A 20,187-nucleotide genomic window follows, 5' to 3' on the forward strand; every position below is an offset into this window, starting at 1 on the left:
GCAAAGATCTGAGGATCAATCTAAATTAACTCGGGGTCACTTCAGTTCACATTCCCGTGGGTTAAACCGAAGTTTCCTTTTTCAGTAGTTCTCATGCCAAAAAATAACAAGCCAAAATTACACCAGATCCAGTCTTGAGGAAAACAAAACAAAACCCACACCGCACACAGCAGCCAAACACACAACTAAAGCGATTTCACAACCATAAGTAACACAACCGAAGGAACAGATGGTTCTTTAAAATCTCAAAGGGAATGTATGAACACAAACACCACTTTTTTCCACTTAATTTTTTCTTTTTCTTTTCCTTCAAAAAAAAAGGGGGGGGATAATGTAGTCCTCGAATTACGACAATTGGGCCCAACATTTCTGTTGTTAAGACAGACATTGGTTCAGTGAGTTTTGCTCCACTTTTCTTGCCGCAGTTGTTAAGTGAATCGCCCCGGTCGATAAATTAGTAACCCCGTTGTTAAGCGAATCCGGCTTCCTCGTTGACTTTTGCTTCTTGAAAGGTGGCAAAAGGGGATCGCGTGACTTTGCGACGCTGCGACCGTCATAAATATGAACCAGTTTCCGAAAGACTGAATTTTGATCCCCCGGACCATGGGGATGCTGCAACGGCTGTGAAGTGAGAAGACTGATCATAAATCACCCTTTTTTTTTTCAGCGCCCTTGTAATTTCAAACAGTCACTAAATGATAATGCCCTTCCGGATGCACGACCCCCACCCCCCTCCGATGCTTCTGATGGACAGAAGAGCAACATACAACGTCGATGAAGTGAAACGGATTTATTCAGAAAGATCAATTTCTTTAATAACAGGATATAATTTGTCTCGGCAACAGAACGCGAGAGTTCACTTTGTTTTTCCTTCCTTCGCTTTGCTTTTCCCCATTTCCCGCCGAAAACCCCACACCTAATAAATATGGAATAATATTCTACAGTAAATCACATTCCTGTCCTGCTTTGCCCCACCCACATCAACTAAAGTTAATTTCTTATTTTATTTTATTTTATTTTTTCCAAATATCATACAAGATTACTAGGGTAGTCTTCCGGCAGCCAGAAAAATGCTGCCTGTGGCTTTATTCTCTCTCTTTTTATTATTATTATTATTATTATTCAAGGTATGTACAAAATATTACACAGATACAATATGTACACTTGTGCCAACAGCGGCTCGCAAGCCCACTTTTGCCAGCCTCCTGACCTAACACGCACCGAGGGAAGAATTGTAACACTGATGGTGGAAAATTGTCCAGGTTTTATGGGTGGTCCAGTTCCTTCTGCCTTACAACCTGGAAAGAGGGTGGGTAGTCTACGTGCGGTTTTGCTAGAAAATTGGAGCGGAAATTTCTTATGGTTTTCAAACTCCTTTCCTAAAAAACTCTTTCCTAGCAAGCTGTCCCAGGAGGAAAACTTGTGCAAAACGCAACTTCACTGGTGCCTCTTTCCCGGGAGCAGAAACCCACGCTAAAATCGAGACCGCTGGGTCGCCGCCTAATCCTTTCTTTCTTTTTGGTTACACACGTGCCGTTGTCCTTCTAAAACGGGATCTTGCGCCACGCGCACCAAGTCACCACCAACTTCAACCAAACCGCTTCACTGCTTCACACTCTCACAATAAAGTGAATTCTTCGTCTAGCTCCACATGGAGAAGAGAGAAACCGACAACCATCAAAATATATTTAAAAGTATCTAGACGGTTGAAATAAGTCTATTCCTTTTTCTGAGCTCGCCTACTGCATCTTTGAAGAATAAATAAAACCCTCCACCTCTTAATGCAAACGTACGTCCAGTTTAAAAAAAAAACACAAAAAAACCCCGCAGCTTTTATTCCCCTCCCCGCAAAAACCGTCCGGCTCCAAGCAGACCTGGAGACCCTCCAAATGTGGTAACTGAACAAGGGGATTTGGGACAAGGGGGAAGAGACGGTGTTTCGCTAGAAAGGCAGCCGGATAACTCTTGGGAAGGGCAAGGACAGGGGGCGGATAAGTGGATCGTGCGAGTTAAAAGGGAGAGGACGATTTCAGAAGAAGGGCGTAAAATCGGATCTAAAGAAAGACGAAATAACCGAAGGTGGGGGGGGGGAAGAGGCTACGCAACCGTTGGTAGAGAGAATTAAACTTCGCAGGCCGTGAACGGGAGGAACCAATGGGCGGTTGGGTGGCGTAAAACTCTGAGCTTTACTGGATGATGGCGTGAATCGCAGCCAGCGCAAAAAGCGCGGCCCACCCAAGACGTGTCCGGCCACCCCACCCGACTCCCCTGGAGCCCTTGACGTCCCTTCCCGGTTAAACCACCAGGAGTTTCACTTCGTCGTTTTCGTCCACCCGATAGAAAAAGGGGATGCACGGGCTTTCCGAGAGGGGCCCCGCCCGATTCTGCGGGTTTTGGATTTCGCGGAGGAGCCGCAGGATCTGCTGGGCCGTGGGGTCCCGAGGAGCGGGCTGGGGGCCCTGGGGGTCGCCATGGGATGGGTGGGGTTGTGAAGGGACGGCGTCCAGTTCGGCCTCGTCCGCCAGGCTCACTTCTCGCAGGTCTGGAAGGCAGAAAAGGGGGGGCGGGGGAGTGAGAGGGAGGAGAGAAATGGGGCTTCAGCGGTGGAGTTGACCAGATAACCCTTGACTTACGACCCCAGAATTTAAGGTTGGCAAAGGAGATCTCGGTTAAGGGGGTTTTGCCCCGCTTTACGGCCTTTCTCGCCACAGTGGTTGAGCGAGTCGCTGTGGTTCACGGTTGCGAAGAGGATGCGGCTTCCCCGTGGATTCTGATCGCTAGAAGGCCACCAAAGGGGATCACGTGACACACCCCTCCCCCGGGATGTTACGACTGGCATAAATGTGAACCAAGCGCCTGAATTTGGATCATGTGACCGCAGGAACACTGCAATGGTCGTTAAGTGTGAAAAACAGTCCTGATTCGTTTTTTTCAGCGCCTTTTGAACAGTCGCTAAAAAAAGTGTCTAAGTCAAGGATGACCTGAGCACCTTAAAAGTTGCACTTCTCAACCTGAGCCGCTTTTAAGACGTGTGGACTTCAACTCCCAGAATTCCCCCTGCCAGGTAATGATAGAGCGGGAGGAGGAAGGGGTAGCGGACAGGAGCCCAGGTATGGGGGCTACAGCAGGGTCTTTACCAGGATTGGGCCCTTCCAAGGAATCCTTCCCCCTCCCCGGTTTCCTGCCTCTCACCTGCCACCCTGGGAGCGTTGGGTTCGAAGACGCCATCTGCCTGAGCGCTGGCCTCCCTCTTGTGCCCGGGCTGGAGCTCCCCAGCCTGTGTGGCTATCATGTACTTGGTGTACCAATCGTTCCGCTCGCCCACCAAGCGCATCACCAGTTCGTGCAGCTCCTGTAACTTCATCTGCAACCAAAAGAAACAAGGAGCCTAAATGGAGAAGAGCACAGGGGGCCTCCCAGTGCACCAAAGGCTTCCTTCGCCCTGTGAGGAAGTCCCCTTCCCCCACTTCCTGTAGCTGAGCTAGGAATGCTAAGGGGCTAGTCCTCGTGAGTCTTCCGCTTCACCGTCTATCGCACTTCTCTTGGCATATCTGCTAAGTCGCTCGAAAAGCTACTTGGGGAAGGAACAGGGGGCCTTCATTCTAGGAGTAGAAAGACAGCAGCAATACGCACCCACCCACGTACACAACAGTGATACACAGGGACACACACACACACACACACACACAGAGAACTCCAAAGGAACTAATTTCTCCCTTAGCAGGCCAGCTCTTCAAAGCAGAGACTCACAGCCCTCCAGGGGTTACTGTCCGTAGCCCCGAACTGAGACACCATGCTTTAAATAAGGACCGACGGTGGCAAAAGGAGAGATGGATGCAGTCTAGGTATCGCCTGGGTTGCGCTCGACTTGACAGGGTCCCAATCCTGATGGGAACGGCCCGGGTTTCGTGGATTTTGGCCTGACCTTCATGTCCTCCTTGTCTTGAGCCAGGCGGTTGATGTAGTCTTCTTTTTCCCGGTGGCGCTGTTTGAGAATCGCTCGCTGACTCTGGTACAGGGCAATGTATTCACCTGCAGGGTTAGGAGAGACAACCAGGGTGGGAATAAATATACAAGCCCAGAGCTGAGGGGTTCCCTTCATCCATTCCAACTTGGGCCAACACTTTGAACAGAATAACAGAGTTGGAGGTCTTCTAGTCCAACCCCTTGCTCGGGCAGACCATTTCAGATAAATGCTTGTCCAATCTCGTCTTAAAAACTTCCAGTGTTGGAGCATTCACAACTTCTGGAAGCAAATTGTTCCACTGATTAATTGTTCTGCCAGGAAATTTTTCCTTAGTTATAGGTTGCTTCTCTCCTTGATTAATTTCCACCTGTTGCTTCTTGTCCTGCCTTCAGGTGCTTTGGAGTATAGCTTGGCTCCCTCTTCTTTGGGGCAGCCCCCTGAGATAGTGGAAGGCTGCTATCATGTCACCCCCAGTCCTTCTTTTCAATAAACTAGACATACCCAGTTCCTTCAACTCTAAGTTCTTCATAAGTTTTAGCCTCCAGTCCCCTAGTCATCTTGGGTTGCTCTTCTCTGCACTCTTTCTAGAGTCTCAACATCTTTACATCATGGCGACCAAAATGCGGTATCGAATGCAGTGTGGCCTTATGAAGGCCTTATAAATTGGCGTCAACCCTTCACGTGATCTTGATTGCATCTTGCTGTTTATGCAGCCTGGAACTGCCTTGGCTTTTTTGGCGGTGGCTGCTCCACATGGCTGGCTCATATTTAAATGGTTGCCCGCTAGGATTCTTAAGGTCGCTCTAGCAGTTACTGCTATTGAGGCCAGTACCACCTATATTACACCGGCGCATTTGATTTTCCTTGCCGAAACGTAGAACCTTCCTTTTTGTTTCACCACTGAGTTTCGTTGTGTTAGATAGGGCCCCAAGTTCAAACAAAAATGATATCACGCTAGTTTTAGTTAACGGCTAAAACGGTCGCACAGATGTTTCAGGGTTACCTATGGTGTCTGTTTCTCCGGACAGCTGGATACAGTGGTGCTCCAGTTCTTCCACGCGCTCTTTCAGCTCTGCCTTCTCACGCATCAGGTCCGTGAATCGGAGCTACAAGGTGGAGCAAGAGAAAGGAGACTGCGTGGGTGAAGGATGCTAATTGAGGAAGCTGTTCTTTGAACCCTTCTCTGGGAGCTTCCTTCCGGGAACAGATCAATTACGGGAGGGAAAGCGCTTCCGTCGCTTTCACTGAGAAGCAGGTTTTCGAAACGGGCCTTCAAGCAGAGACCCAGCGGTTCTTGAAAGGTAACAGGGGACAATGACAATGAGTTGTGATTATTTAAAAATGGGAGCTTTCTAGCACATGGAATTTATCCTGGGCGAAGATAATTCAGTTATCATAACAGAAAAGAATATTTGTAGCTCAGCGGTTGAACTGAGGGGTTCTCTGAGCTTGGTGGTCTGTCTCGTGACCCTTGCTGTCAGGGTTCCGGCGATTGCCCTAATTAAATCATGAGCCTCGAGCCAAGATTAAAAAAAAACCTCCAAGGATTTATTAGGAGCAACATGTCGGCATTGACCTAAATGAAGCCAACTCTGACATACGTAATTCAGAGTCACCTGTGACCCTGTCTCCCCCCCCCCCTCCCTAGGTGTATCATAAATCAGATTCTCCAATGGAGCACAATCACCTGCTGGGTGTCATCAATCATGTTCTCCAATTAAAGACTTTTGCAGGCAGAAGATCCGGTAGCCTAGGCTACAACCTTTGTAAGATAAGGGTGGAATGTACTTCTGGTTTTAAACTGCCCTGTTGCTTCTTCAGGTTTCTCTCCCCCCACCCTTGTTTATGGCAACTTGAAAACGGGCATAGGAATGTTTTACGAGTTAGACAGTAAGTAGGGAACATCATCAGTACTAGGAGGGAATGGGGGGTGTGGGAGGAAGAGGAGGACAATGACGACTGTGTGGTCCTTCACGCTCGCGGAGCTTGATTGTTTTTCTTGAAAACATTTCATTCGCCAACTGGGTAACAGCATCAATGTTAGAAAGACGTGGCGTTTGTTCTCTCTTCCCTTCTAGCTTTTGATAGCGTTACCTAGTCGGGTCATGAAATGTCGGCAAGAAAACCCACCCAGCTCAGAGAGCATCACAGGCCCCAGAGTTACCCTAATGTCAATATCCGGAGTCCTGGTCCCCCCTCCCCACCCCCGGAAAGGCTCACCTGCAGCTTCTCCATGGCGGTTTTTAAGGCTTCGTGAACCTCTCCTGGAACCGAATCAGCATCGGAGCCTGAAAGGGTGAGACGCAGAGTTGAGAGTGCCACAGGAGCACGCCGAACCACAGCCCGAGGAGGCAGGTGGGCGGGGAAGGGGGGAGTGGGGTCTCCTGTCAGGGTTCCGGTGATTCCCCTAATTCCCCTCCTCACGAGCCTCGGCCCAAGCTTAGGAGCAACATGCCGGCATTAAATACGTGTGCCAGGATTGCACCATGACTGGGGTGGATGGGGGAATGGTCTCATAAACTCTGGCCCCCCGTCTTCTTGCTATGGAATTTTAGCCTCAGATATTTTGCGGGGAGGCAGACCTTCTCCCCCAGCTGGAGTGGCCGTTGTGGGCCTCCCAAGTGCGGGTCTCTTACCTCCTGTGGATGTGAGCTGCAGCTGATGCTCCTTCTTGAGGCTAGCTATCTGCTGCAGCAGCTCTCTGCATTGCCTTTTCTTTTCCATCAGCTGGTGTCTGATCTCTTCGCGCTCGCCCTCCGCTTGGGACACGGCGGAGGTCAAGAAAGCCACCTAGGAAAGGAAGGCTAGGCGATTTGAGTGGGGCGGCACGACTAAATTTCACACTTCAAACTCTGCGGCCCCGAGGGGGCAGGGATTGAGGACCAGGCTACCTTCCAGCCCAGGCTGTCCTCGTCTCGACTTACAACCGTTGGTTTAACGGGCCGTAATTACGACAGCCTTGGAAAAAGCAACTTATGGCTTGGAGTGGCCCTCGTGCCTGTTGCACCGCTCTCGAGATGGCCAACCAGGCAACCGAGTGAGCGCGAGCGGCGAGGGAGGAGAACGGAGGGGCTCACCATTTCCTCTTTACTCTCAAAATCCTCCGGAATGCTGAGCTGAGAAGTCCTCGAGTCCACGAACTCGGCTGCTTCCACGCCATCCCCTGCAAAGCCGCACGAGAGAAGAGGGCAGGGATGATGACCTTAGCTGGGATCGGACGGTCCGGCCTTGGTTTCCCCATCCCAACCTTACTCACCTTGGGCCCTGGGCAGCATCCTTTCGTCCAGTTCAGCCATGAGTTGGGTGACCTGGGCTTGAAGCTCCTTGTTCTCCTTAGAAAAGGATTCCAGGGTTTTCTGTTGGGGACAAGGAAGGACTTTTTCAACAACGGCTCCAACTTCGCATCAGGAGGTCAAAAATGACTCCCGCAACATTTCTGAAGGAAAACTAGGAATCTCTAAAAATTTTCCTGTTTTCACCAAAGTCGGTGTCAAAGAGGCGTGGACAGCTACGGGCCTCTTTGTTCCAACCTGTCATTGGAGTAAGAGGGATGTTGACTACGAGCGGATTAATTTGAAGAAACGAGACTTCTGCAGTTCCACCAGAGCTTGGCAGACTCAGGAAACATTCCAAGGTCAGATTGACAGGTGTGCAGAAGGCGGCGGATGGTTCTCATAACAACCAGAACCTTTTTATACCGTCTACGGAATTGGCTTGGGAAATTCATTGTATAATACTGTGAACTAGTGCCTTCGAAATTCACAGTTTTACCTCACCATTCCTATGCTATGTTTTCAATAGACAGTAAGCTTTTCAGAACTGGATTTTTATTTGGATACTCAAGCTGGAAGTTGATTGCTTTTTTTCAACCTAGCAGCCCTTTCTCAGGTTGACTTCCTACACGAGATGATGGCTGGCAAAGGCCCAATAATATCCCTGCACTGAAGAAAAGACGGAGAGCGCCATCTGAAGGCACGTCAACCCTTTGCAACCATCAACTTCCACTTGTTAAGAGAGAATCTGGATAGTGCAGATGCTGTCAAGCTTAGATCTAACCGTGGAGGTCCTTGGTGCTTTCTGAGCTTGGCTGCTTTCGTGCAGACGTTTCATGACCCAACTAGGGAACCTCATCAGTACTAGAAGGGGGTGGGGTTTGTGGGGAGGAAGAGGAGGAGAAAGGAAAAAGGAGGAGGAGGAGTATGGGGGTCCTTGGTGCTTTCTGAGCTTGGCTGCTTTCGTGCAGACGTTTCATGACCCAACTAGGGAACTTCATCAGTGCTAGCCAGATCTCTCTGTTGGCTTTCCCGAAAGAGAATCCAGAGGTCAAACCTGCAGGGCTCACCTTAGCTTTCTGAAGCTCTTTGAAGTGCATCTCGGCATTCACCTTGCCTTGAACTTCCTCGTGCTGCAGTCGGTCCATCAGCTGGGTCTGCAGGAGGTACTTCTTGTGCAGCTCCTCCTTCTCAACGGTGAGTAGCTGATAGGCTGCGATGTACTGCTGGAGGTGGGCCAAATACTGATCCCTCTGGTCCTGGAAGTCCTGAGCTTCGTGGGTCTTCTGATCCATCTTGGACGGAACAAGGCCCAGTGAACGAAGATCTACTCCAACAACACGCCTTCCCACCATCTCCCATAACTATGGACAGAAGGCCAAGCTCTCCTGACAGCATCACTAAGATCAATCTTAAACCTGATTAAGGAAGGGGTGACCTATTGCCTCCCCAAGCTTCTTCCCCCCCCCCAAAAAACCAGTTCTCCCCAGTTTGAGGGCGTCTCAGCCACGATTTCGTGTTGAAGGTGATCAATTTTGCTTCCCCTCAAAATCTAGACCAGAGTGGCTCAGCCTTGGCGACTTTAAGAGAGGTGGACTTCAATTCCCAGGGCTTCCCAGCCACCATGGAACTCTGGGAGTTGAAGCCCACCTATCTTAAAGGGGCCAACACTGAGGCCCATTGCAAAAGTTGAATTGGATGACTCAACAGTTGCAGGAATTGGGTAGGTCTAGATTGATTGAAAGGACCAGGGGGGGTGACATGATAGCAGTGTTCCAATATTTGAGGGGCTGCCCCAAAGAAGAGGGAGTCAAGCTATTCTCCAAAGCACCAGAAGGCAGGACAAGAAGCCACGGATGGAAACTCATCAAGGAGAGAAGCAACTTAGAACTAAGGTAGAATTTGCTCACCCTTAGAACAATTAATCAGTGGAACCACTTGCCTCCAGAAGTTGTAAATGCTCCAATGCTGGAAGTTTTTAAGAAGAGGTTGGATAAACATTTGTCTAAAATGTGATAGGGTCTCCTGGGTTGGACTAGAAGACCTCCAAGGTCCCTTCCAACTCTGTAATAGTTATTTCTTTATTTAAGACGGAGGGTTGCAGTGACAATCGACCAAGGGTGCTTTTGAAACCAATGGCTTGAGAGCAAGGAGCTAGAGTCCCGCTTAGTCAAGAAATTCCAAATTCCCGTGTCAGGAAGCTGCGCTAAGCAGCCTAACCCGCCCCCCCTCCCCCCAAAATCAAGAGCCACCTGTGGAAGATAATTTTGCTCCCAGGATAAAAGCGGAAGAGCCGGACTGGACTCTGAAGTCCAAAGAGCCTTGCCTTCTCCTTAAAGTCCACCAGCTTCTCCTGGAGTTCGCCCAATTTCTTGGCCAGCTGCTTCTTCACGTGCTGTTCAGACTGCAAGGCGCTTGTGATCTCCATGTTCTCGTTGGTCTGAAAGCAGAAGGAAGGAAGGTTTGAGGGAAATACTTACGACCCCCGTTGAGCCAAAAAGGTTATGCTGCCGAGTGAAAAATGTGTTTAAGGGAGCTTCGCCCCGTTTTACGACTTTTCTTGTCCCATTCGTTAAGTGAATCGCTGCAACTGTTAAATTAGTAACGTGGTTGTTAAGTGAACCTGACTTCCCCCATGGACTTGGCTTGTCTGACGGTCGCAAAAAGGGATCACTGTGACGCCAGGACACCGAAACCGTCACAAACATGAGTCAGTTGCCAAGCATCCCGTGACCGTGGGGGTGCTATAACGGTCATAAGCGTGAAAAACAGTCACAAGTCACTTTTTTTTCAATGCCGTCGTAATTTCGAACGGTCATTAAGCAAACTGTTGTTAAGTCGAGGACTACCTGTACCCAAATCAAACCAATGAGAGATGTTTAAGAGCCTCGGTGGCGCAGTGGTTAGAAGGCAGTACTGCGGGCTCCTTCTGCTGCCTGCCGGCTGCCTGCAATTTGGCAGATTGAATCCCGACCAGCTCCAGGGTGACTCAGCCTTCCATCTTTCCAAGGTGGGTAAAATGAGGACCCAGATTGTTGAGGGCAAAAGGCTGACTCTGCAAATCACTTGGAGAGGGCACTGTGAAGTGGTATATAAGTCTAAATGCTATTGCTGTTGATCTATCTCTATGTCAGTCTTTCTGTCTGTCTATATCTATCATCTGTCTGCCCGTCCATCCATCCATCCATCCATCTAGTATTTATCTAAGAGCCGTGGTGGTACAGTAGTTAGAATGCAGTATTGCAGGCTCTGCCCCTAGCCAGCAGTTTCATCCTAACCAACTCAAGGTTGACTCAGCCTTCCATCCTTCCAAAGTAAGTAAAATGAGAACCCAGATTGTTGCGGGCAAGAGGCTGACTCTGTTAAAGCGCTTATGGAGGGCGGTAAAAGCCCCGTGAAGTGGTATATGAGTCTAAGTGCTATTGCTGTTGCTATTTAGTGGCTACCTTGAGGGATTTTTTGGTGGGGTGGGGGTGGGGGGAGTGAAGAAACGTAACACACCTAAGCAAGAATCTTTTAGACTTCCCCTCTATAAATAGGCGGGCAGAGTTATAAAACACAGTCCCCGGGATCAAAATTCAGGGTTTAAATTTGGAAGGCTCAAAACTACCCCTGCTCTCTGCTGTCTGGAGTTTTGGGCATGAGGCTCCAATTACGGTCATAACCCGAGGACTATGCCTTGGCCTTCGGGAGATGACGAGGGAGAAACGCACCAGTTTGACGAATCCGTTCTGCAGCTCCGCCAGCTGCTCCTTCAGCTCCCGGTTCTGCGTCAAGGCCCGGCTGATGGTAGCTTTGTCGCTCTGCATGTTCTCCAGGATCTGCTGCTTGTCCACGGCCTCCTCGCTGTAGCGCTGTAGGGCCTTCTCCAGCTCTTGGAGCCGCTCCTCCTGCTCCTGGTTGAGCTGGCTAAGCTGCCCATTGTCTCGCACCTGGGTCTGCCATCGGTCCAGTAGCTCCTCCTTCTCCTTCTCCAGTTGAGCCAACTCCTCTTGAAGGCGCGCTTCCGTTGGCGAGGGCCCCGGGGTGGCAGGAGCAGGCGGAGTTTCCTGGGCTTTCACCGCTATGGAACCCGGTGGGGGAAGAAAGGTGGCTTATTTACGGCGAACATCCTAGGATCAAGCCAACTCTAACGGCAAGCCTAGATGGTTCTCTAGAGCTTCCCACCCTCCGGTCCCTGAGCACCATCTAGGAGCAAGCACCCAACATGCTGCAGCGGAGGGATCTTTCCACCGAGCTAGGGACGTATGAAGGAAAGACTGCTGGATTTAGAAGATTTATTTTAGCATATGGCAATGATACGTTTCTCAGGAGACTACAGCGCTAGTGCAGAGTAGTAGTTCGGCTGCCTAAGGCTGCTATCTGTTTGGTTCACGCTGGCGCCTTTCCCAAGGTGCGCCAGAGCGGGGCAAGCTAGTTCCGCACCAGAAAGAAAAACGGAACGGCTTTCCTGCAGCGTCCTCTGAGGCCAAAGCCGCCATGCAAACGGGCCTTGCAACGGAGAAGGTCCAGAGCCGGCAGGATTCTAACCATCCGCATAAAGCGCCGGCTTCTCTCCCTGCTGAACGGGTACCTATTTATCTACTCGCACAGAACACGCTTTCGAACGGCTAGCTGGGCAGGAGCGGAGGTGAGTGACGGGAACTCACACGGTGCTGGGACTTGAACTGCTTGGAGCAAAGACCATCTCCAGCGTCATTAAGTCACTGAGCCGCCACGCCCCAATTTTAGAAAATGGGTGGGGCGAGTCGGGTGACCGAAAGGAGGCAGTTGCGAACGCTGGCATTTACCTGACTGACTGCTGAGCAGCTCCGAGAGGTTCGTCTCCAACTCCCCAATCCGAGTCTCACTGACTTCTTTCTCTCCCATCAGAGTCCGGACCTGCGGGAAGCCCAGGTGTACCAGCTTGAAGGGCAACCTCCAAAACCATTAGAGATCCCCCAAAGAATCTCACAGGTATAGTCCTTACCTGCTCGGAGAGGAGCTCAACCCGCTGCTGCCAGATGTTCCCTTCCTCCTTCAGACGCAGGACGTATTGATCTCGTTCGGCCTGCAGTTTCTGCAAGGATTCTGACAGCTGCTCCGCCAGGAAGAAGGAAAGAGAATAAGAGTCGGGCAGTGCGAGTCAGATGGATGACTGACAGCTGCCATCAAGGCCAAATCCCACAGCCTTCTTTTGAAGGCATCCCCTCTGGACATCCACCTTACCTGGGCTATTTGGCTTTCTAAGTTGGCTCTTTCCTCCAGTGCGGCCTGCAACTGCTGAGCAGTAGCATCTGAGATCCCTGGCTGGCTTGAAAACTAGCAGAGGGGTTTAAAAAACAACAACACCACACAATTATCCAAGTCCTTTTTGATCCACCTTCTTCTCCTCCCCTTGTCCAGGAGAGATTTGTCAAGGTGGGCTCCAGGTGGTGCATTAATTACAGTAGTGAATTAGGGAGACTCAGGTGGCTTAGCATAGCCTATTTCATACAGGGGTGTGTTTTTTTTTTGGGGGGGGGGAGACTACAAGGAGTCAACGCCCCAGGAAAAAAAAAATCAGGATCCAAAAAGATCTTGACAGACTTGAACAATGGGCTCTATCCAACAACACAAAAATTTAATGTGGCAAAGCAAGGTTTTACACCCAGGCAGGAAAAAACAAAGGTACAAATACAAATTAGCTCTTCACTTACGAGCACAGTTGGGATCAGAACTTCATTGCTAAGTAAGGCAGTTGTTAAATGAGTCGCACCTTATTTTATTTTATTTTTATCTTTTTTGCCACGGTTATTAAACAAATTGTTGCATTTGTGAATTGCATCAAATGGTCATTGTGATGCCCCTGGTGGAGACTGACTCTGAGGGAGAGGAGGAACAACCGACAGGGAGTGGAAGTGTGGCTCCGGAGGTTGTGGAAGAGGCTGGGGAAGGGCAGAGGCCGGCTGGGCAGTCAGAGGAGGACCCAGGCCCATCCCTTCTCCATCCTAGGGCACGCAGGGAGGAGAGGATAAGGGAGAGACATCGTCTACTCGGGAGGACAGGGCCTTGATCCTCTTCATGGACTGCAACTGTGACAACTGAATAAGAGGACAGACATGCATACGGGTGAACGCTGGAAACAAAGCGTGTAAATATCTCTAGTTTATAGTTCCTCTCTGACTTTGCCGTCCTTCCCAGTGTGTGTTATCTGTGGACGTCCTCCAGCCCTTATCGTGCCTGGTTTGTGTTGCTTTTTCCCTTCGTCTTGTAACCGTGTGGGAGTTTTTTTGGCAAGAATATTCGGAGCTTGGAAGCAAGGTGAAGGAATAAAAGGGGCTTCACCTGTTTTCTGTGACTGTGTTTGTTTTGTAATCCCACCCTGGGTCACCACAGTCACAAAGGAAATACAGCTTCCCCCTTGTCAAGTTCACAAGTTTTGGATTCCGTGATCGTGCGAATGATGCAACTGTTTTCACAGTGCGAGAACCGGCTGTGAGTCATTTTTCCCCCCCAGGGGTCATCGTAACTTTGAACGGTCTCTATAAACAAAATGGCTGAAAGAGTACTTGCAGTCACAACAACGCCGATACCTGCTGAATCACCAGTTCTGCCATTTCCAGTTTCTTGTGCAAATCTTCTACATCCAGTTTCATGGCTGAATTTTCAGAGATCAGGTTGCGCAGTTTCTCGGACAATTCCGAAGTCTGCTGTTTGAGTTCTTCGTTGATTTTACTAGGGAGAGACAGCAGCCCAAGAGAGCAAAATGAAACCTTCCTTCATTTCTATCAATACCGCAAACAATCACACTAAAGCAAAAAAAAAAAAAAAAACGACAAATCTCACCTCTAAACGCTAAAGTAAAGACAGATGAATCTTACCCCTGCTTATACATTTCCAGTTTGAGGTTATCTCGTTCCTTTGCTAGCTCTTTGTTGTGCTGCGGGCAAAGAAGGAAAAGCCAATCAAAACAGGCAATTTTTTTTTTAAAAAAAAGAGAGAGAAAGAGAAAAATATTTCACTGGAACAAATGTCTCTAAATGAGAAAGTTTGCAAAAGTTTGCGGTATTCTCACTCCTGTGATGGGCACTTAACGGCCAAAATGATGGATTCTGTATAAATTGTCCAGCATCTGTTGTTGTTAGATAAAATAATTCAGATTGGCTGGCTGGTCCAATTCCCTTAACTGCTTTGAAAAAAATGAAAAGTATGGATTTGGTGGTGGTGGTGGATTAAAACAAGACCCCATAAACTGCTATGCATAGTCCGACAGCACGTTAGCCTGTTGACTTCTGCCAAAGCAAAATTCAGCTAGGAAAAGCTGAATATTCACCAGTATTCATCCACCATGGAAATGTTTTGCCTTGTATAGCCAGAGCAACTAAGATGCTAACAGCTCCGTCTGCATTAAATGCCCCTTTCGTTTGTCCTTAAAGAGTCAAACAAGGGTCTTAGCTGGAGAAGGAAGTTTTTTTTTGACTAAGATCTCTTGATTGGGGTATTGTTTACTGCTTGATTGCTAGTGTGAAATTAACCTTGGAGTTAATCTATCCTGATCTGAGTGCTGATTGACAAAGGCAAGGCAAAGTGTGTGTGTGATCCACGGAGCTTTTTTTTAAAAAAATAATCCTTTATGTTCACACACAGCTCTCAAACACGACAAACCCTCTGCAGTTAACGAAATGTTTCCTTTATTACTCACAGCAGGCTAACAAGTCTGAGTTGTCTGCCACATCTATTCATCTCTGCCCCCTGCCTTTTAACCCCTAGCTAGGGTGGGGCCGCGCTAGTTGCGGCTGCTCTTCCTTCCCAAGGACCGGCCCATAGATTTCCACTGCTCTCCTCTCCTCTGCCTTCTGCGCATCTGCATGTCAGGCACTGAACCCAGCTGTTCCTCCTCTTCCTCATCAGCCACCTGGGGGCTGTTGACTCGCCATCTGAGGACTGATTGACAGCCCAGGCTCTGCCTCTATCTCTATCTCTGACAGCTCCATTCTCTCTTCCCCCTTGGAGCTCTCAGGTTGCCCTAATGCGGATCATGACTTCCACGCCTCCTCCTCCTCCGATTCGGCTGCCAGAGGGGCCAACAGACCATAATAGCTTATTTCTACTTGCTTTGCAAGCATCTGGGGCAGGGAACTAGGCCTTACTTCACCAAAAAGGAAGCCACGGTGTCAAAGAAGGCAAGGAGAGAAGAGGGGAAGGCCCTACGCTTACTTTCTCGGTCTGCTTCTGCTGAAGGGAGAGAGAGGAGAGGGTGTATTCTACTTCTGAGATCCTCTGGCGGGATGACTGCAGCCGGGCGGCCAGGTCCTCAGCTTCCCCTGTCCCGGAAAAAAAAACAAAAAACCAAGATTAGGGCTGCTGGCATCCAAGCGCACGTCGACCCCATAATGCCAACCGGAGGCTTGGTAGCTACCACCGGGGCTGCTAAGAAAAGCAGAAGTGGGCCCGATTTGATAGCCAACTAACCCCAGGATCAAAAAGGAAAAGAAATGCAGCTGGGATACATTTAAATTCAAGCCTGTCGGACTGGATTTCTCTGAAGATGGGACAAAGGGATCCCAGGAGGTGGAAAAAAGAAAAGAACGCCGGGTCTCTAATGCCACCAGGTGACTGAATAAGGAAGGCGGCCAGGAGAGGAGCGCTCACCTGCTTTCTGTCGGGCGGCCTGCTGTGTGTGGCTGAGGGCTGTCTGCAGTTCGGACTTCTCAGAGACCAGGATGCCAATGGTCTGGATGTGGACCTTTAAAGGAAGCCCGGGAGAGCGGGATGAGCCGAGGAACATTGAGAGAGCCAGCAGGTGACGGAACACCGCTTCCCACAAAACCAGGTGCTTCCTCCTGGGGGTTGGAGAAGGCCGCCAGGACAGGGAGGGGAGGGTGATATGGCACCTACCTGTAATTGTTCTCGTAGGGTGGCTTGCTCCTTCGCAAACTTCTGCTCAAAGCTCCTCTTCTCCTGTGGAAACACGATTTATTTATGCTTCAGCCAGACCGGCGGTCAATTTAGCGTGCTGTTGTCCGGTCTTTAGCGCCATGTTTCTCAACCGTGGCAGTTTGGAGATGGACGGGCTTCCTTTCAAACCTTGGCAGTTTGAAGACAGAGGGAGTTGGAAGTCCTCCCATTTTCAAACTGCCACGGTTGAGAAACGCTGCTTTGTTATATCCAGATATTGCTAGAACTGCTTTGGCCCAGACACAGCATTTCAAAGCTTTCTACGGTCTTTCCACAAACAACTTTTCAGAAACGCTGGTGAAGCGGCTGAGAAACTATCCTTGGAAAGTGGCCTCTGTTCCACTGTATTTTTACTACTAAGCTGGCATGCTAACCCATATCATCATTTAACAACCCCATAATCCCTTACCAAGTAGAGTTTGGGCAACTAAATGGAGCTGAGTGTTTACTGGCTGGATGCCCTCCCTGTTGCCAATGCGGAGTTTTTGTTCAGCAGATATATTCTCATTGTCCCCAGGGAAAGAAATATCTGTCTCTACCTAGGATCGAACTCACAGCCTCCTGATTGCGAGGTGAGAGCTGCGCCTCTAGGCCACCGCGCCACTTCCATGCTAATCCATATCTGGCCTGGAAATGCATGCTAACATTGTGCTAATTTAAAAAAAAAAACCTAAATGAAAAGTCACAAGGTTTTCAAAAGAGAAAGAGAAAACCCCTCAGCTGATCAGACTAACCGGTCGATGTTCAAAAGAAATGCAGAACTATCTGCATCTTGAAGAAGCTGATACAGCCGCAAACAGCAGCTTTTACGTTAAGGAAATGAATGCAAACAACAGGATGACTATGAGTTGATGGTAAGCCGCACAACTGTGAGGAATTGAAGAATCCCCCCCAAAAGTGTGTTTTGTTCTGCACGCCTCAAAGACCTGTTCAGATTGACAACTGGAGGGAAACCAATCCGTATAAATTAGGTTGCAATTTTTACACCTCTACCCCGGAGGGTAAATGCAATTTCACTTGTCCGCAGGGTTAGAGGGTCTTCAAATTAACTAGAGGTAAGGCAGTTGAAACCCTCCCAACAATGTTTAGAAGGCAGGGGGCAAGCAAAATAAAACATTTTTATTTTATTTTTTTGGTATCTCTGGAATATATCTTTCTCCATTACCTTCTCCAACTCGTTCACAACGTCTTGGTTCTGCTGTTTCTGCACAAGGAACAAAATGGAGACAACGAGGATCACTTCTGAAGCTAGGCAATGCGGTGTTAAGGCTTTTGTGGGGAGCAACACAGCTCGGGTGTCGAAACCAGGACCAGCAGAAGCATCGCAACCTCTGCCGTGTTGTAACGGAACTGCTTTCGGGGGAGGGGGGTACAGGGGTCCTCCACTTACAACCATTCGTTTAGCGACCAGCACAAGGGCCCTGAAAAGACGTGACTTTGGGACTTCCACATACAGGCAGCGTATGACACATGACCCAGCAGAGTGGGGGGGGGGGGTGGAATGAGAAGTCAAAGGGAAAAAAATGAGGGGGGGGGGAAATAAAAAACAAGGCATGCAGACAAGCTGGAGAGAGCGACATGACAAGGAGGAAGGTTTCAAACACAGCAAGGCCCCTTTTGCTACCCGAAAACAGCCCTTAGTTGCACGGAAGGAAGAGAAGCCGCAAGAAGCCATGAGACAAGATGAGCCACGTGGGCTTCCTCACGGTGCCACAAGAGAAGGACAGGAAGCCGGGCTCATCTTACATTTGGGCCTAGAAAGATCTGCTCTTGCCGAAAAGAGTCGACACTGGATAAATGAGGGAGAGCCGGGACTGTTATCTTGGGGTGAGCTTGGGTTTCAGGATCTGAACCCGTTTCCACTCTCCCCGATTTGAGGGGATGAATTGAGTTTACGCCTATAGGTTCGAGGGCGGCGTGGTGGCTCAGCGGGTTAAGATGCTGGGTTTCCGGCTGGAAAACTTAGCAGTCCAGGTTTGAGACCCGAGTGCCGTGCGACGGGGTGAGTTCCCGTCCTCGGCTCAGCTCCTCCCAAACTAGCAGTTCAAAAGCAGGCAAAGGCGAGTAGATAAATAGGTACCACTTGGGTGGGAAGGTAACAGCACTCTGAGACATCATGCTGGCCACGTGAACGCAGGAATGTCTTTGGACTGCACTGGCTCGATGGCCTTGAAAGGGAGATGAGCACCAGCCCCTCGAGTCGGTGACGACTAGAGGATTAAAATCTGCGAGGATTCCTTTGATCTTTTTACCGACAACTTCTCCCTCTCCCCCAAAGCCCCTTGTGGGCGTAACCCTGCGGTTTCTTAAGTTACTTGGCTGCTTCTCTTCAGCCCATCCTTCTTCATTTTGTGGCAAATTTCTCTCCTGGCAAATCTCTGCCTGTCTTCCAAGCTGGCCCTTTCTGACAGCTCTGCTACTAAAGGGCTGAAGAGCTGACTTCCAGGGATGATGAAACTCTTAGTAGTATTAACCTGTCAACTTGATCTCCAACCGGGGGTGGGGGCTGAACGAATTGCTTGCTGACTTCCATGTCAAATTAGGCCCGGTAGGACCTAATGGGGAGATACTCAGTCAGCAATTAGCCAATGAACTTTTCACACACAGGCTGGGTGTGGAAACATAACCCTGAACGGAAGTTTTAATTGGGATTCCTGAATTCCAAACAGGACAGTGACTGTTGAAGGATGCCAATTAATTGATTCATAGTAACGCACACTGCACACCTTGTCTTGTGGCACAGCGAAAGGATGGAGGACCTTACAGGAGCCCAGAGAGCAGAGAAGAGCAGCCAGCCAAAGCCAAATCAGTCGATCTAGTTAGGTTCCTTACCAATTCCTCTATCTCTGCACTGAGTTGTTTGTTTGTTAAATTGCTGGAGTCAAAAGCTATTGCCAGCTCCTGGTAACGAGCCTGATGGGGCACATGCAGACAGCCAGAGGTGGAAGAGGAAGAGAAGAAAAGGAGAGAGAGAGAAAAAAGGCAAAACAGTTTTTTTTTAAAAAAAAGAGGGAAAAATTCAGTAGTTTTCTGCAACCTCTCCTCAACAAATGAACCCCAAACCCATCTTCCTCTGAAACACATACTGCCCCCCCTAAAAACTTCACTCCTATTTCAACGTCAAGGCAGTCAACCAAGCTATGCAACCTTGAAAAGTCCGGTTTGTGAGACTGGGCTGAAATGTTGGCCCAAATTCTACGCCTTTTCCCCTGCCAAGGGGGACACATCTCTTGAACTCAAAGCCAAGCTCTCCTAGCAGGGAAGGAAAAACCCAGAATTCCCACAAACCGGCATGTTCCTTAAAGGCATTGTAGGAGCTGCAGTATGTGGCCGACACATCGTTGGAGGGATTGGTGACGAAATAATGGCTAACGGGCCAGCGGGAAGGGGGGACCTACCGCCATCTCTTTCATGTCTGCAGGCGGCAAGATGCTTTCTCCGTTGATGTAAGTCGTAGTCTGCAAAAGAAAGGTTAAGGGTCGCAGTGAGGATCTGGATTCTGTTTCCACAGGCTGATCGAGGCAATTTGTATGGGAGCACGACTGTTTCTAGCCCATTGAAGAATAAAAATAATAATAATAATAATAAGCCGAAGGACATTTCAGAGCCCTGAAGACAGACAGACTGATTGTGCCAATTCCCTTCTCCTTCCAATATCGTTCTATTTTCATGGATCCAATCTCTACTTAAATGCTTTTTTTTCTTTTCTGAAAAGGAATAAGCCAAGAGTCTTCAAACTTGGCAAGTTTTAAGCCTTGCGGATTTCAACTCCCAGAATTCCAGAGCTAAAAATGACCGGAGGAGGAATTCTGGGAGTTGAAGTCCACAAGTCTTCAAGCTGTCACGTTTGAAGACCCCTGAGATAAGCTTTGAAAATGTTTTTCACCCACGTTTCCCACAGACCCCCATGGCAAAACTGCTTTATTGTTTCACCGTCAAGCTGCCCTAACTCTGATCATCTGGAATCCTTATAAGTTTCAAGAAAAGAGAATACTGGACTTGAACTAGGGTCCTTGGTGCTTTGTGAGC

The 20,187-nt window shown here is 49.1% G+C and overlaps 1 protein-coding gene across 7 annotated transcripts in view; it reads right to left on the bottom strand.

Moving 5' to 3' along the window:
- Positions 1–775: 775 nt before the first annotated feature.
- Positions 776–20,187, bottom strand: part of GOLGA2 (golgin A2) — a 32,297-nt gene continuing 12,885 nt past the window's right edge. For 4 of the 7 annotated variants that reach the window (XM_026712421.2, XM_026712417.2, XM_026712420.2 and 1 more), the window contains 22 exons: positions 19,557–19,616; positions 18,991–19,071; positions 17,324–17,362; positions 16,099–16,161; positions 15,853–15,946; positions 15,418–15,524; positions 14,082–14,140; positions 13,794–13,935; positions 12,448–12,540; positions 12,209–12,316; positions 12,030–12,120; positions 10,953–11,302; positions 9,566–9,679; positions 8,310–8,534; positions 7,224–7,323; positions 7,045–7,130; positions 6,604–6,757; positions 6,188–6,255; positions 4,971–5,073; positions 3,926–4,032; positions 3,193–3,364; positions 776–2,542 (listed from right to left, as the gene is read on the bottom strand). In XM_026712421.2, coding sequence (XP_026568206.2) covers positions 2,295–2,542; positions 3,193–3,364; positions 3,926–4,032; positions 4,971–5,073; positions 6,188–6,255; positions 6,604–6,757; positions 7,045–7,130; positions 7,224–7,323; positions 8,310–8,534; positions 9,566–9,679; positions 10,953–11,302; positions 12,030–12,120; positions 12,209–12,316; positions 12,448–12,540; positions 13,794–13,935; positions 14,082–14,140; positions 15,418–15,524; positions 15,853–15,946; positions 16,099–16,161; positions 17,324–17,362; positions 18,991–19,071; positions 19,557–19,616 — 2,664 coding nt within the window. In that variant the 3' untranslated portion in view covers positions 776–2,294. The remainder of the gene's footprint in view (positions 2,543–3,192; positions 3,365–3,925; positions 4,033–4,970; positions 5,074–6,187; positions 6,256–6,603; positions 6,758–7,044; positions 7,131–7,223; positions 7,324–8,309; positions 8,535–9,565; positions 9,680–10,952; positions 11,303–12,029; positions 12,121–12,208; positions 12,317–12,447; positions 12,541–13,793; positions 13,936–14,081; positions 14,141–15,417; positions 15,525–15,852; positions 15,947–16,098; positions 16,162–17,323; positions 17,363–18,990; positions 19,072–19,556; positions 19,617–20,187) is intronic. The other 3 variants (XM_087914578.1, XM_087914577.1, XM_026712418.2) reach the window with 1 other exon arrangement.

The sequence above is a fragment of the Pseudonaja textilis genome, chromosome 17 (assembly GCF_049901715.1).
Source record: "Pseudonaja textilis isolate UNSWEBS1 chromosome 17, rPseTex1.2, whole genome shotgun sequence".
In the NCBI taxonomy this organism is placed as follows: Eukaryota; Metazoa; Chordata; class Lepidosauria; order Squamata; family Elapidae; genus Pseudonaja; species Pseudonaja textilis.